Source organism: Prinia subflava, chromosome 1, assembly GCF_021018805.1.
Source record: "Prinia subflava isolate CZ2003 ecotype Zambia chromosome 1, Cam_Psub_1.2, whole genome shotgun sequence".
In the NCBI taxonomy this organism is placed as follows: Eukaryota; Metazoa; Chordata; class Aves; order Passeriformes; family Cisticolidae; genus Prinia; species Prinia subflava.
Genome location: NC_086247.1, coordinates 67,349,874 through 67,365,493, shown reverse-complemented (window position 1 = coordinate 67,365,493; position 15,620 = coordinate 67,349,874). Strand labels below are relative to the sequence as shown.

General features: G+C 38.4%; 1 protein-coding gene across 8 annotated transcripts in view; it reads left to right on the top strand.

Moving 5' to 3' along the window:
- FHOD3 (formin homology 2 domain containing 3) overlaps window positions 1–15,620 on the top strand; it is a 380,756-nt gene that overhangs the window by 274,162 nt on the left and 90,974 nt on the right. For 5 of the 8 annotated variants that reach the window (XM_063399097.1, XM_063399132.1, XM_063399088.1 and 2 more), the window contains exons 11-12: window positions 7,171–7,269; window positions 13,420–13,545. The exons of 1 other annotated variant lie outside the window; for it this stretch is intronic. In XM_063399097.1, the coding sequence (XP_063255167.1) occupies window positions 7,171–7,269; window positions 13,420–13,545 (225 nt within the window). The remainder of the gene's footprint in view (window positions 1–7,170; window positions 7,270–13,419; window positions 13,546–15,620) is intronic. 2 more of the 8 variants (XM_063399121.1, XM_063399112.1) reach the window with 1 other exon arrangement.

Below are 15,620 nucleotides of genomic sequence, written 5' to 3'. Positions count from 1 at the left end.
AAATAAAGGAAAGCAGTACTGAGAAGTTATAAGGACCTGCTTGTTAGAAAATGCATGTTTCTGATGTTTGAGGATTGCCAAGATGCAGGCAGAGATCATGATGCTATTTTGGTTTACCAGAAAACAATGAATACAGCTGAGCCTCTGACGCTAAGCATGTTTTGTGCTCAACTTTGGATTCCTGTTGAGTTTCTAACCAACAGCACAGACCTTAGTTTGCTTATTAGGCCTCATCAAGTGATTGTTCAAATTGCTTCATGTAGAGCCAAGATTGCAGGGTTGGTTCGTCCAAGATACAGCTGAGACTTCTTTTTTTATTATCATGATTTTCCATGTTTTCAGACATCCCAAACCATAACTAATCTTCTATTTTTCTCTAGCTTTACTACGGAAAATCTAGTTTTTATTGTGATGCTTCAAGTTCTAGTGACTTTCCACAACACTGTAAGAAAAGATTTGGTTTTATAAGTACTTAAAGGCTATAGATCAAAGATACACTGGTAGATGGGGTTTATTTTATTTAGCATAGTTTGTTCCACATCTCTTAGAGTTGCTGTCTGTGTCAGATATGATGAATGGTATGATAAGTATGAAACAGCAAAGTGGGGAGACTCAACATCATCATTTGATGTAAGACTCAGGTTGTGGTAGAGATTACTAAAGGCTCAGATGAGAGAAGAAGTTAATTTCTCTTTTATTGCTGTAATAGAAAGAAACACGTGTTGGTTGTTTTTTTCTTTTTCTTGATATTTATCTCTGGTTCCTAGTTTTGGATATTTAAAACAACTGAGGCATTAAATTAGACAAAGAAAACGTCTCCAGGATAAACATGCAGGCACATGTCTGTGGATGTGAATCTCTTTAATACATGTACGTATACATAGACATACACTTACACATATGGGCTGAGCCCAGCTTTTGGGTGTGCTTTGACACTGAATGGCATATGATCAGCTATGAGAGAGATAATCACTCTTTTCACAGTTGGGTTGGTATGGGTGAAAATGGAAATGGGATATAAATGAAGGGGTTTTGGAAAGATTTATCTATGAAATGAAATGGCTTGGTAAGGTAGCCAAAGTAGTGTCTGTTCATAGCATCAGATCTTTATTAGTGTTTGACAACTATACCATACAAAAATCTAACCTGCTGGTTTAGGTTTGGAGCAGGAGAACACATTAATTTCTCCTATGCAGGTAGGATTTGAAGTGTGAAGTTAAGTAGATTCTAAAGGAGAACCCTAAAAGTGTGAAATTTGTGATCTTACTCCTTGTAATATCTTGGAAGCTCCCATAAGGAAGGTAGTAGAGGAATAGACATAAGATAGGTTAAGAAAAATTTTCTTTTGAAGCCATACCATAAAAAAGGGCTGCATTGATGTATATATAGGAATTGACCCCTTAATGCATAATTAATAGTAACACAAAAATTTAAAATTTACAACTTGATGAGTGTCTCAGGTCCAGGTCCTATTACTGTTTCAAGTTGATATCAGTTCTTTTTATATGATTAAAACATCTCTGTAGGTGTCAGGTTTTCTAGTAAGGATACTTTTCTGACTGCAAGTCTCACCAAAAGGAAATGTTTTGTGCTTGGTGTACATGCAGAGTGCAGGTAACAGCAGTGCACTTTGCTGTAAAGGCAGTGGTAGATTTTCCTATTTGAACTTCAGGAGGAATGAAGAAAGCACTGAAGTTTAAATAGACTACAGCTGCATGGCAAATGAAATCACAGCATGATTTAGCCTTATTATTTTACTTTGTTTTTTTCCACTGTATGTTCAGCTTTGGTGAACTACCTGAGGAAATGCGATGCCAAACCAGGGTGTGAATGCATTTCTCTGGATCTGTATGATAGTGTCTTATGCTCGGTAGTATACTTGCCTTAGAGAGTTCACCTCTCCAGTGTATTCCCAGTGTTTGTAAACATGATCCTCTGAGAACAGGAAAGTTTTTTTACACACAGGATGTGATGTGATGAGGAAAAAGACAGCAGCTTGGTAGGATGCCATTTCCCTTTGAAGGGTCAGTAACAGTGGCTGTCAAGTGTTAACCAAAATGCACTTCCAAGCTCTGAAAATAACATTTCTTCTCTCTTTCTCTATATATTTCAGTATACATTGCTTCAAAAGTCTGTCTGCATCATTATTCTGTTTCTTTACCTCTGCTCTTAGAATTGAAGTGATGCTCTTCAATGATCAGAGAGTTCTGACTGTTGACGTCTTTGTAAAGCCTTGACAGTACCTTAAGCAATGCTCTGCTGTCTTGCTCTGCTTTATGTGTCCTATATAAACCAACTGCAGCCAGTAAACAAGTGTGGAGGCACTGCCTAGGTATTATTTAGGTGTGAAAAGATGTTGCTGATCATATTTTAGGGATAAAAAAGTAACAGAAACCCAAAGATAAAGGGCAGATATGAAGGGATAGTAAGTGTGTGTATTTCACATCATTTGCCATTTCCTCAACTTTTTTGTCTGAACTGTTTTCTTTATTTGGGGCAGAAATACCAGGATAATTTTCCTTTTGACCTTTGTAATTAGTCACTTTAGTCTTCCTGTATGCAGGTCAAATTTTGAGGCTTTGTAAGTACATTGTTATCCATATAATATAATGTATTTTCATCTTCACATAGTTGCACCAACTGCATTGGAATAGAAATAGGTAGTGAGGTGGTTTCTTTAGTTTTATTTTTAATGGAGGAGGAGAGTGTATTGCCATATCTTTATACAGACTTATAAATGTTGAATTTAAATTACCACTTTTAGCTTTCACCTAAATATCTAGTGGAATCTGTTTTGGCAGCTAGGATAGAAGAAAGGAAGAAGCAACAGAAGTGTACCAAAGCATTTGCTTATTTCAAAAGGATTTAGGAATTTGAGTAAGAATTGTGCCATCTAAGGTATAAAAATGGAATCCAACTCATAAATTGAGCAAAATGGCAAGCAATGGCAAGAGAAAATAAAGTTCCATCCACTGTGACTTATAGATATCTTTCTTTGATAGAACATTTTCAGTTTCTCTTTGTTCACTTGGAGTTTGGGGATGCAGCTGTGCAAGAGGTAAAACAGGTCAGAGATTTGCAGGAGGGAGGGTGGAAAACAACCTTGAAAGGAAATTTGTGAGATCATCTGTAGTATTCAATTTAAAATAATATTGTGAAATGGGTAATGGTGGTCTTATTTCGCTGAATGTGGCTTTTAGTCCTGGTCATAGAATCACAGAATGGTTTGTGTTGGAAGGGACCTAAAGATCATCTACTAGATCTCATGAGTCAACTTCTTTATGCATTTTATGTGCAGAGCAAAGCCTTGCTAGCCTAATTATGGTAAGATGATAATTTTTTCTATTGTTCTGTATTCTAGTTTATTACTGGTTAAATTCATCCTGAATTAAAATTATTTGAAGCATATCTTACCTTTTCAAAATTTCCTTTGATACCAAGCAAAGCAGAATGTGTTTCTGTGCTCATGCTTATTTTGTTAGTGTGAGTTTTAGTTTGGTTGTTTGTTTGTTGGGGGATTTTTTGTTCCTTCAGCACAGCCTTTGATTTTTCCTTTAGCTCTACCTTTGGGATTTTTTTGGAGAAAGGTAGTGAGAAACGTGTGTTTCTGGGCTACAAGGTAGAAAGACAGCCTAAGTTCTTGCAAGCTGCCTTCCTCAAAACTCTGCAAAGGGATTGCAGGGAGCCTGGAGGAGACAGAGAATACACAAAACCTTGTACGCATTGCTCAGGTCTAGGGTCCAGTGGGACAGAAAGTAAGTTTTGGTTCTTTGAGTTCTTGTGGACTAAGACTGGTGTCTTAAGATCATCCAACTGTGACTAGATCAGGTGTGTGTGAGGTGTAAGGCCTGGTATTTCAAGGAATCTGCCCCTGCTTTCAAATAAACTTCTAAAAGAGTCCCTTTATTATAATTCCGTTTCATCAGTCTGTATTTATTAGTGCTTTTCTCCTTGCAGCTTTAAATAGCTATTTAATATCAGGGCAAGTTTTTCTGGTATTTTTTTTTTATTTCTTATTTTTTAATTTATTAATTGTAAAAAGGAGAAAAGTCAATCCTTCCATTCTAAACCTTTTGTCAAGTTTTTTTTGCTGCCCTAGTGGTTCTCTCTCCATAAACTACACTTTCATAGTATTTTTTAATATGCATATTATTTTAAGGGGCTATAAATGCGTTCATGTCAAATTTTAGTTGAAACAACTGAGCAAATCCTTTGCCCTAGAAGATGTTTGTTAGTTGCCACGACCAATGATATACTTTATAAAGATTTGTGGAGGGGTGGGGTTTTGTTTATTCGTTTGATTTTTTTAGCCTGTAGCATTAATCCATTTTAAAGATGAAAATAAACAGAGTGATTGTTTTGAAATTTATTTTCAATGCTATGTAAGGATTTTGTTTAAATATTTCTAACCTGATAGTTTTATCATGGAACTGAAGTAATGCAGTAAGAGCCTTAAGGTTAGCTGAATGTATCTGATCCTTCAACATTAGCTGAAGGCCTTCCACCCTGCCAGTGGATAAATATTTGCCTTTTGTAAAGGGGATAGATTCCTCTGCACTGCTAAAAACCATGCTGGCTTCTGCAATCTCATGTAATTGGAGACATCCCTATGAATCCTTTTTCTTAATTTAATTCCACTATTGCATTGACTCCAAATTTGCATCTGTATGGGAGAGGAACAATGAATTTTTCCACATCTTCCCTTCTCTACTGCATACAAAAATGAACACATAACTGTGAACAGTTCAGATGAATTCACAAACCTGTCTGCTTTGTGTTTTGAGCATCTGACTCTAGTTAGTGTTTGCCCATTTTAAATAAATATTCACACGGAAATTCTCCTTTTCCACCTTTTAGGAAAGATTTAGTTAGCAGGTACTACCTGTTTTGTTGCATAGAATAACTGTCCTCTAGCAAGACTGAAATGGCTGCCACTGTTGCTTTGGTTAAAAGAAGAGCACACATCATTCCTGCCTGTGAGCTTACCCCTCTCCTCTGTATCTGATCCCCCCTCTGCGGATACTGGGGGACTCAGAAACTGTGAGTTTAGTTGCTAAAAGAGGACGTTCAGAGTGTTGGGCATCTCCCCTACGTGAACACTTCTTTTGTGCAAGCTTCCCTTGGCCACACTGGCTCCCCCAGACTGGAGTGTGCCTGCCTCTGTGCACACCGATCATCTCCGCTGCCAGGTCACACAGAGCTGGATCCTTCCTCTGGCTTTTCCAGCCACTTGCCATGTAGTTGCTGCCTCCTACACTTAATGTTAGCAAATGAAAAGAACTTTCCAATCAAGCTTCTTCTAAGATTTTGACCTAGAACTCAAGGACCCTTGAGGAAGGAGTCATTGGCCTGACAGAAGAATGATCTCTCTGAAATACTAAAATTTTTTTTCAGCTCCTTTCTCCATGCTCTGTAGACGCCTGTTTTTTTTAGCCATGCACTCATAAGGTGGAATAAATTCTCAAAGAACTCTTTCAAATTTATGAGATCCACCATATGAGTATTTCATCCACTTTGGCATGGCACATTGAGACACTTGAGGAGAGGAGAAGTGTTGACATCACCAGTGTGGATTCCTGATGGGAGCTTTAAACATAGCAATAGTGGGGACACTCTTGTTTGTATAAGCAATAGTTATGCTGCCAGCATTAGAGGATGCATTGTGCTCTAAACAGAGAACCATGATCCCACAGAGCTTCATGAGTTATTTCCCAAATCTGAGTGCTGTAGGACAAGCAGATACAGAAGTTTCCTTTCACAGGAAGTAGCTTGAGCTAGTAAGAAGGGATTATATGAAAGCTCCCTGGTTCAACTCTTTCTTTTCTTTTTTCCAGTAAATGAGTAAATGTGTGAAAGTTGGGACGTGTCTGTGTAAGGGAGGTATATATTTGTGGGCAGGACAGGGAGATGAAGAGATGACAACTGAGATGGTTATGTCACAAAGCCACCTTAGGAATGGTTGAAAGTGTTTACTTTGTAAATGTTTGCCAGAGTATTGGAAAAGTTCCAGGCGCTGCCATTTTCCTGGTTATTCTATAACTAACTCCATATAAATACAACAAATTTTGGATTGACCCTTCTCATTGAACTCAATGAGTTCAGGATCTCACACTGTAAGTATTCATTATTCTTATAACATGGAAACTAATTCTAAATGGAAAAAAATCCATAGAACATCCCCTCAGAGTCACAGGAAAGAAAATAAGCTTTCAGGAAAATGCAAGGAATGAGTGCCTTACAAACTTCATTACTGATTGTATGTTTTCCTTTTTGCATGGAGCATAACCTAATGTTATATACATCACTAAATCAAGTGGAGAACTGTATCAACTGCAAATGCATCTTCCACGAGTCTGTTGTTTTGGGAAGGTGAAAAGCATAGAAATTAAGGACGGGAGGCAGACAGTGTAGCCTTTTTTCATCATGTTTAATACAGTTTTCCTATTTTACTTATGTGGTTTGTAGGTTGTGGAGGCTTCATGCATGACTTAGACTTCTGCCAGAATTACTGCTGAGCTGGAGCCTGATTTGACCATACTGAGGACTCTACTGAAATAATTCATATACTGGCATCTGATAACTTAAATATTGCTATTTGCTAATAGTCCTGAACTGATTTGCTCTCTCTGGTATTTCTAACTCAGTGGTTCACCCTGTTCTGTTTCCAGTCGGGCTATTGGTTACTTAGCAGGAATGTTTTATTTGGGTTAATTTAGGAAGCATGATGTCCAGTGCCAGCTGTCCCAGCCCAGCACAGCCTGTACTGTCCTATAGGCCAAAAAGACACAACTTAATGACTAATGAGTTGAACATTACTATTGTCATGAATGTTTTCCATTAATGCCTCTGCAGGTAGGGCAGCTGCAAATGGAAAGCAAAGCTCAAGAAAAATCAATGGCAGCTTTGAATCTTAAAATAATAGTAAAAGATGTAAATCAAGAGAGGATAGCAGTTTTATATTGGTAGCTACTCTTGTGCAAACACATACTTAGCAGGAAGTTTTAGGTGGCTTTTTGTCTAACATAAGAGGGCCATAACTCCCTCTCCATCAGTTTTTTCCTTCCATTTCTAACTTCATTGCATTTCTTTTTCTGGGGACTCATGTTGTTTTCTCTCACACCTTCTTTCTTTCCATCCCACTGCATGCCTCTTTCCTTGGTCTGACCTCAGAGAGGACGAGTATGAAGAAGAGGAAGAAGAACAGCCAGTAACAGAGCCCAATACTGAGGATGAGGGGGAGGAAGAGGCCAATAGGCAGGTCAAAGCCAGGTACCAGGCTTCAGCATTGTCCCTCCACCTTTTCTTCAGGCTCTGGCGTGAACTCACCCGCACAGTGTGCAGCAGCATCCACCTTTTCACTCACATTGCTTGATCACCTGTTAAAGCCACCCCCCAAGGAAATAGTTTTGCATTTAAAAGGTTTGGGGAGGGCGCTGGGAGGAGGCAGTGCTAATGGAAACATATTTAATTATATAGGTTCAGTGCACTATAGGTTCAGTCTGCACTTACTCCCTTTATGTAATGCTCACAAATCCTAAAAACTTTAGTGAAAAGCATAACTTTAAGCATGGTTTGGTTTAAATTCTTAGTTAAGACAATGATGAAACACTACAACGCTCAACTGAGGATGTTGCTTGGTTTCTTAGGTTTTCATCCCTATCTTCGTAATACTACCTTATTAGAAATGTCTGTTGCTATGCAGTAAATTGACAGTTTTTGAATGCTGCCTAAGATTTCACATAAGTTTTGTTCATGTTTTAGAAGCAAAGAACGACTTTGAGGCAAAACTGATATAAATGTGTATGCATAATATATATATAATTTTAGGAATGCCTGCCCATCTGTGTATATACAGATATAAGCAAATCACCAATTTATATTCTTCATCACCTATCAATACTCTTGTGTAAAATTGTCTGTTTAATTCTGAGATATATATATGCACTTGGCATTTGACAACTTGATCCTAATAAACTGAAAGTAAGAAAATACATTATTTTTTCCAGACAGCCATTTGATTTAGGTTAAATTATTTAGCTTTGCAACTCAGCAAATGAGATTGGATTTTTTTTACATAAACCACATTCATGCAGACATTGTACAGCACAGAAGGAAGAAAGGAAACTGTTTAATATGTGAATTCCAAAGAAAATACTGTACTGTTGTTGTTACTATCTTCCAGTCTGCAAATCTTGCCAATGGCTGCCTGAAAATTCAAAATTAAGTGATAATTTCCTCATATCTCATTCTTCAAAGTCAAAGCTAAGACACAAGATACTGGTAAATCTCCTGAGTATACTAAAATACTGCTTTTAAAAAATGAGGAAGAGCCATATGAAGAGCATAATGTGATTTTAGGTCATTGGTCCTTTTAAGATAATTATCCCTTTTAGATATTCCCATGACTTTGCTAAGTACCTTCTTTCACTCTCTCTGTAGCATAACAAAAATGATCTGTAAAATGGCTGTTCATGTTAGGTGCTGTCAGGTAGGACTGACCTGGTTTCAGTGTCTCCTGTCAAGCACGGCGCGTGCAATAGGTGAAGCTTTCCAGATTGTCCATTGTGAGAACAATGACCTAGATACACCTGCTGATTTCCTGCATAAGATGCCAACATATCTAACATGAGTTGTGGTTTTCTTGCCTATGCTGTGCCAAGCCCAGAGTCCTCAGATGAGGACTGTGCCTTCCATGTCTGTTGGGGGATTGCAGAAGTGGTGTTAGGACAATGAAATCAGCCACTTGCCAAGTGATCCAGCACAGTGCTTGTGCTGGAGTCACAAGTGCAAACAGACTCTCTGGAGTGCAGATCCCATGGCTTTTCACCTGCTTTGTGCCTCCTGTCACTCACTAACATCTGCCTTCAGTAGATCAAAGCAGATGTGTTTTCCTTTGATGCAAACTCTGCAAGTCTCTATGAAAGACCAGCATGGAATGCTGACACTCAGAGAAATCATAAATTAGTGCCTTCATACTAGACAAATATCTGGTAAGGTGCTGCTTTTGAGATCATTTTAAACTTCAGTTTTGACAGAACAATGCTAATTAAGTACTTTTTTATTTTCATCTTTGTTGGATGAACATTTTTAGTGAAAAGATCAGATTCCCAGGGAGGATGATAGTCAGATATCCGGACTTGGAGAAGTAGTCCTGCAGACTGTATCTTGAAGCATCAGTGCTCCACAGAGTATTTTCTAGTGTGCTCAGTCTGCTTTGTACTGCTCGGATGATGTTTACAACCTAACTTGAAATATATAAAAATTGTTATGAAAATAGGTGTGAAAAGGATCATGAAAATTAGTTCTGAAGCCTATAGGTTAAATCCTCTCTTTTCCTTTAGAATGGGTTGCTTCTTTTCCCCAGCATTTCCAACCTCAAGAAGAATCCCACTAGGGTACAAAGATGCGAGTTCTCTTTATTTAAAAAGATGTGATGATTATCTAAATTTTGGAAGTTTTTGTGTCTGACTCTACTTCATTTTTTATTCCCCTGCAAGTGTTACTATCTATTATTTCCCTTTGTCCCATTTTTCTCTCCCCTTCCCCTTCTAATGATTTTTTCCTCCTGCAGTGGGGTTCCAGACGTGCATGAGGCTGCGAAGGAAAGCTTTTCACAGGGTTCTGACTCTTCAGCTGTCTCCAGTGCCATTTCTCCAGCTGAGAGGCCTCTCGCCTGCTCTAGAGCAAAGAGCTTTTCTAGCAACTCCTCTTCTGTGCCTGACTCATCTGTCTCTCATCATAATTCTGTCCTTTCATCACCATCTTCACCTGCAACAGCATTGCTGAGCTCTCCACAAAATTCCTCAGCATCCGTTACTCCAAAGGCATCTCCAACAGTGGAGAAATTACCTTATGTACCACACACTCCTTTTCACCTCTTCTCCTATGACTTTGAAGAGTCTCCAGCACCTGTGAAAGAGAAGGAAGCAGAAATGATGAGGGAAAACAGGTAGATTCTATATAGCTGACAATAATTTTTAGATAAATTAATAACACCTTTCAAGAATTTTAGAGCAGTAATATTGCTACTCTGTGTTGTATTATTTCCAGAAGATACTATACTAATTTTAGCCCTATAAGCCTGTATTTTGGTTTGATATTTTCCCCTTGCCTTTGCTGACATCATTACTCCTCTTCCAGGTCTGTAGTTAATAAATATCCTGGCCTTGTCTGTAGAGCAGTGGATAAATAACCCATGATTTGGGAGATCACAGAAAGGAGCACCATTTTGGTCTCATTTACAATGATGTGATTTTCAGACATGTTTTCATGAAAATTAATGGGGCGCTTCTGATATAAAACCAAGAGAGGTCAGATCAGTGCTTGAAATTCAGAGGTGAAGTCCTGGATTCAAAGGCTGAACTGCTAAATCCTAAATTTGTTGTTTGATTACGGTGCATGTCCATCTCATGTGCAATTTCAGCATATGCTTGTAGTAAGAGATCTATAAAGATAACATGGAATTCAGAATAGACAGTTTTATCTCCACAACGTCTGTTGAATTTATTTGTTCCTCATGCATATCTCCTAGATTTTAACTTTAAATGCCCCATCCCACCCATCTAAAATTAAAAAAAAAAAGTCTCATATTTTCTAGTAAAAGACATTGACAGTAAGTAGCATAAAAAACAATGATGAAGAATCACCTTGAAAAGAGGTTCATGATTTTTTTGCTGTCTCTCAGTTGTCAGTGTTCTTTGAATTAGGTGCTGAAAATGTACATTTATATTGCATGCGTATTTATTTCTTCCTCTCTCCAGCAGTCCTTCTGAGTTTCTGCATGTAAACAAATGTTTTGATTCCTTTGATCCTTTTAATTTTCACCCTTTCTCTTCTAATAGGTGGATGTGTTCTGACCCTTTTTCATTTTCTGAAAAGCCTGTAAATCCAAGTAGTTGTTGACAAGTAACTTGGTTCACATATTTTTCCTTTTCCTGCAACTTAAACACTGGAATTCCTCCAAATTTACATTTTACTTGATAGGTGCATTTTTCCCTTAGACCTCTTACACTCATTTATTGGTCTCCCATTCCTGCTACTGTTATACTTTAGAGATTAGATTCCTAAATACTTCCTGTTCCTGCAATATTTAGTGTTTCTGCAGTGATGTTTTTTTTCTCTGGCCATCTTTTTTGCTTCCAGTTAGTACAGAGGTTCAAGGGTAGGGGTGGGGATGGGGATTCTTCTGGGTTTATTTAGAGGAAAGGAGGGCAAAGTCAACACAATTTAGTCAGTAATATGCCCATAAAAGAGGAAGATATCTTGAGGGTGAATGCTGCTGGATAAGACTATTGCATCTACACTGGTACATGAGACAAGAAGGGAAATGGAAGCAATAGCCAGTACCAGAGAAAGGTTAGAAAGGTAAACTTGCATACAGACTTACCCTGGTCTTCTGGTCTTGCCTTGCTGCTGTTCCAGCAACTTATTGTTCCTCTGAGTTTGATACGATGTTGTGTCCAGCCCAGTCCCTCTGAATTTATTTTTTTAATCGTTGTAGGTCTGACTCCACAGGAGGTGCATTCCCTCCATTTTCATGAGAGTTATCTTTGGACTAATTGAAAACCCTTGGTCTGAAAAAGGGTTCTGCTCTATGTCAGCTTTTTCATGGGGCAGAGGAGAAGAAAAGCACATGTAATGGTTGATAAGAATGTCTCCCTGCAGCTGATCGAAATGGAAATGGAAATGGAGGTTTCCATGTCAGGAACACACCAATTGCGCTCTGAGCTCTTATGGACGATGGAGTTTTCTCATTGCTCAGTCAGTACAGGCACAGTCAGAACATTTTTCTGGGCTGAGTCATCAGAGAGAAGACCCAAGCTAGGTCTGTGCTACCAGGGAAGCTCCACTCTGTCCAGTTACACAGCCTCCAGCAGGCCACTGTCTCCAGTTTCTAGTTAGTTTTCTTCTGAGGCAAGAAGGCCCAGACAGCAACTATTTCCAGCAAAATTCCTTTTGTGGCCCAGGAAGATGCATGTTACAATTTTTTTCCAAAATTATTTCCCTGTTGCTGGTCAGTATAGTGTCTCAAAAACAGATGAGGGAGGGGGGATGTTTTTTAAAGCATTAACCTGAAATTGCTGTCCAAGAGGATGTGTTCTCTAAAAGCACGATCCCTTCCACTGTAAAAGCACCTAGCTGAAATCTACTCTGATTTTAGTGTGGGCCTTGGCAGGCAGCAATGCTCTTGAACCCTAAGGAATGAAGTTTGAAACTTTGAATGAAATTTTGCATGGCTAGATGAGTGTGCTAAATGGAGCTGAAGGAAACCAACCAGGCTTTTCAAATAAAATTGCTGAGTGAAATTACTGAGTGCTGATATATGTGAAGGAAGAAGTAGCAGAGAAAAGATATGGTGAAGGAGGATATAATTATATCTTATGAATTATAATAAAGAAAATGGTGTTGCTCCATTTCCTGAGAATTTTGTCATTTGGATGAGTTGGCTTTGCAGAATACTGATCATCAGAGCACCATATGCTTTCTATGTGGGAAAATGGCATTATCTGTGAACAATATTAAAGAGAGAAATCTTAATGTTTTCGCAAATCATGAATCTTTTCCTGACATGCTGTTTAAGTGCAATGGTTAAAAGGCACAGCAAAGCAACACAACTGCCTTTACTATTCAGTACAGGAGCCAGGATGAAAACATTGATAGAAGGGACTCTGGGGAGGTGGCCGTTTCAGGAGTCCTGGAAACAATTTCTCTTTGATCAGCAAGCTCACATTGAAGTGAAACGAGTTTATGGGGTTTTTTAATGGAGAGAAGGACTGATAGAAATTTCTAAAGCCGTGCTTCCGGAGACATGTCTTTTTAACCACGGTGATGATTTCTTACAGACATTGTAAGAAATGGCACATAAGCTATTACTTATGTTGGGGGAGGGGAAAGAAAATACTCCTGGCTTTAATTGAAAAGAATGTGGTTGCTTTTCCTTTTAAAATGCAAGCATTTGCAAGTCATGGATGCTCATGTTCAGATCACGTCTCAGGAGAGATGCCATTTTCCTTGATTTCAGTAGATATGAATACTGCTGTTGTGGACTGGTTTGATCCCTTTTCTAATGGCTGGATATCAGCTCCCAAAACAGCTAATAATTCTGAGTAACTGAGTGAGCAGTAACTCAAGTATTCCTGTTCTGAGTTGTCACTTGGGAGGACCATTCAAATCTCTCATTATTTTCCTTACCAATAGCTCACTGTTTCATCATGTATGTTCATGCTGTGGTTGATATTAAGGATACATGATTTATTGCATATTTGGAAATAGAGGAACATTTTCAGAAGGTGAATGTTTGAAAAGTTCTGGGGTATGGGATCACTGCCACCCTGTAAACAAGAGGATTTACTGCTGCATGCCTGTTTGCTGATGGATTCTGTCTCTCTCTTTCTCCTACTTTTCTTCCCTTTTCTTCAGATACAATAGCTATGGCAGCAGTGCTTACTCTTCTCCACGACCTTACACTGGTGTGAGTGCCCCAACAACACCCACTACTCGTTATGGGACAACTCTGTCACCACCTCAGGAGACCAAATCTGACAGGTTTGTAAATTATTCAGTGTTTTGACAACATTTCCTTTGCAGACAGGGTGAAGGAGACAAGTGTAAGCTGTTCTGAATGAGTACTGGAAATAGCCTCTAGCCAGATTTTTTCTAACATTGGGAAAAAAATGGAAAAAAATCTAAATGTGTTCATTTCTCACTCATTCTCAAGCCTTTCTGTCAGATGGTGTTAAAGGCTGGGTGTATTTCCATCCCACTTCTGTTTCTTCCGCTTAAATGGATAAAGCAGAATTGCTTCACACATAAGCTGTTCTAAGTATTAAAAGGTGAATTAAAACACATTTTCTTTCCGTTTTTAAAAAGAAATTCAGATCTATTTTCACTTCTATCATCTTAAATCAACTGCAAAATCTTGGAAACGTGCTTAGCTCAGAATTTCCTAGGGCATAATTTAGTCCTTTCTTGAAATTACATGATATATCTCATTGTATTTCATCAAAAGCAAAACATTTCTTGCTGTAGCTAAAGCAAACTCCTAATAACCTACCAGTTATCAGCTTGCTTTAAGAAAAAAATTAAAAGGAGGAAAAAAACCCAAACCAGCAAAGAAAAAATATTTTGAACAATCAAAATACTCTTTTGAATTATGTAAGGTATTAGGGGAAGAAAAAAGGTAGGAAAATGTTATGGTGATGATGATGAAAGAAATTCTTGGCAAGAGGTTTGAACCACCAGAAGTTAACTATCTGTTACAATGTGAGAGTAAATGACAGCCTCAAAGGACGTCATGCTGACCTTAAGAAGGAAAGGTAAAAGTTTTTAATTTTTTTTAAATTAGTTTAATTCAATAATTCAATACAGTAATTTTTAAAATTTCCAATTAGGCCAGATGGGGTTTGGGTTGTTTGTTTCCAAACTGACCTCTAATTCATAAAAACTGCATCTTCCACCCTGTTTTCTGAATTTAAGGTTTTCTATGAGACCCTTTTTCTGTATTCCAGTTAATTTTTGTTAATGACTCTTTGGCATATTTCTGTATATGTATGTGTGTTTGTATGTGTATCTATATTTGTTTGAACCTTCCTAATGCCTCACATCCTTTCCAGACTACTACTCAGAATGGTTCAAGTTAGGTTCTTCCAGCATACATGTATTTCTAGCCATGAGGTATTCATTTAATCCTTTTTTTCAAGTGAGTAATTACATTAAGTTTCTCTTTGGAGAAAGGCATTGTTTTTCATTTGCTCATCTTCCTGGAGTACCTTGCCTCGATTTGTCTTTCCTGATCTCAATTAAATTATTGCTGAGAGCAACCATAATAAAAAACACTACACCAGCACATTCACCCCCATTTACCTCAGCAAAATTGATGCAAGATAAGCAAGAGTTAAAAGTATCCCGCTGCTTTGGAAGTTCAAGATTTTCAGGCCCCTGCTCTTGTAAGCTTCTGATTGCTACTGTGGCAAAGAAACCTCAAAGTGGTCAAACGCTGAGATGGCTAAAGATGGTTGGGCTTGTCCTGCAAGAGGCTGATGGCGCTGGCCCGGCTCCAGCAAAGAAAGCCAGCTTTCATTTCAGCATGAGCGTAAGTGCCTTGCTGGTTCGGAGCCAAAATGCCTTGGCCCCACAGGATGAGCTGTAAAATTTGCAGATTCATGGAGAGTCAGGCCAGAGGGGAGCTCTGCAATCATCTGTTGTGACCTGTAATGGGTCTCACAGAAGCTAAATGAAAGACCCCTGTACACTCACGTGTTTTCAAGTGGCAGCGCGGGATTTCTCCTGAAAACATTCCAATACTTACTATCACTGCTAGGAAAATATCTTGTATTTTGAAGCCAGTATTTCTAGCAGCATCTTCCAGCCAACACACCTCATCTTTTTTCTGTGAAACTGTTAAGTGCTCTACCTTCAATCAGATCTCTTCTTACATGTTGTAAGTGACTGAGCACAGTGCTCAGAGTCACATCGCTGTCTTTCCTTCAGGTTGTGTTTCCACCTTACATGATAAAAATCTCTGTTTAAATTTGCCGCTTGCTGTTCATGGTAGTTCATGAACTCACCAGGGTTTCTGCATTTTTACATTTGAGGGATGTTACAGCCTGATGCTTCCTGTA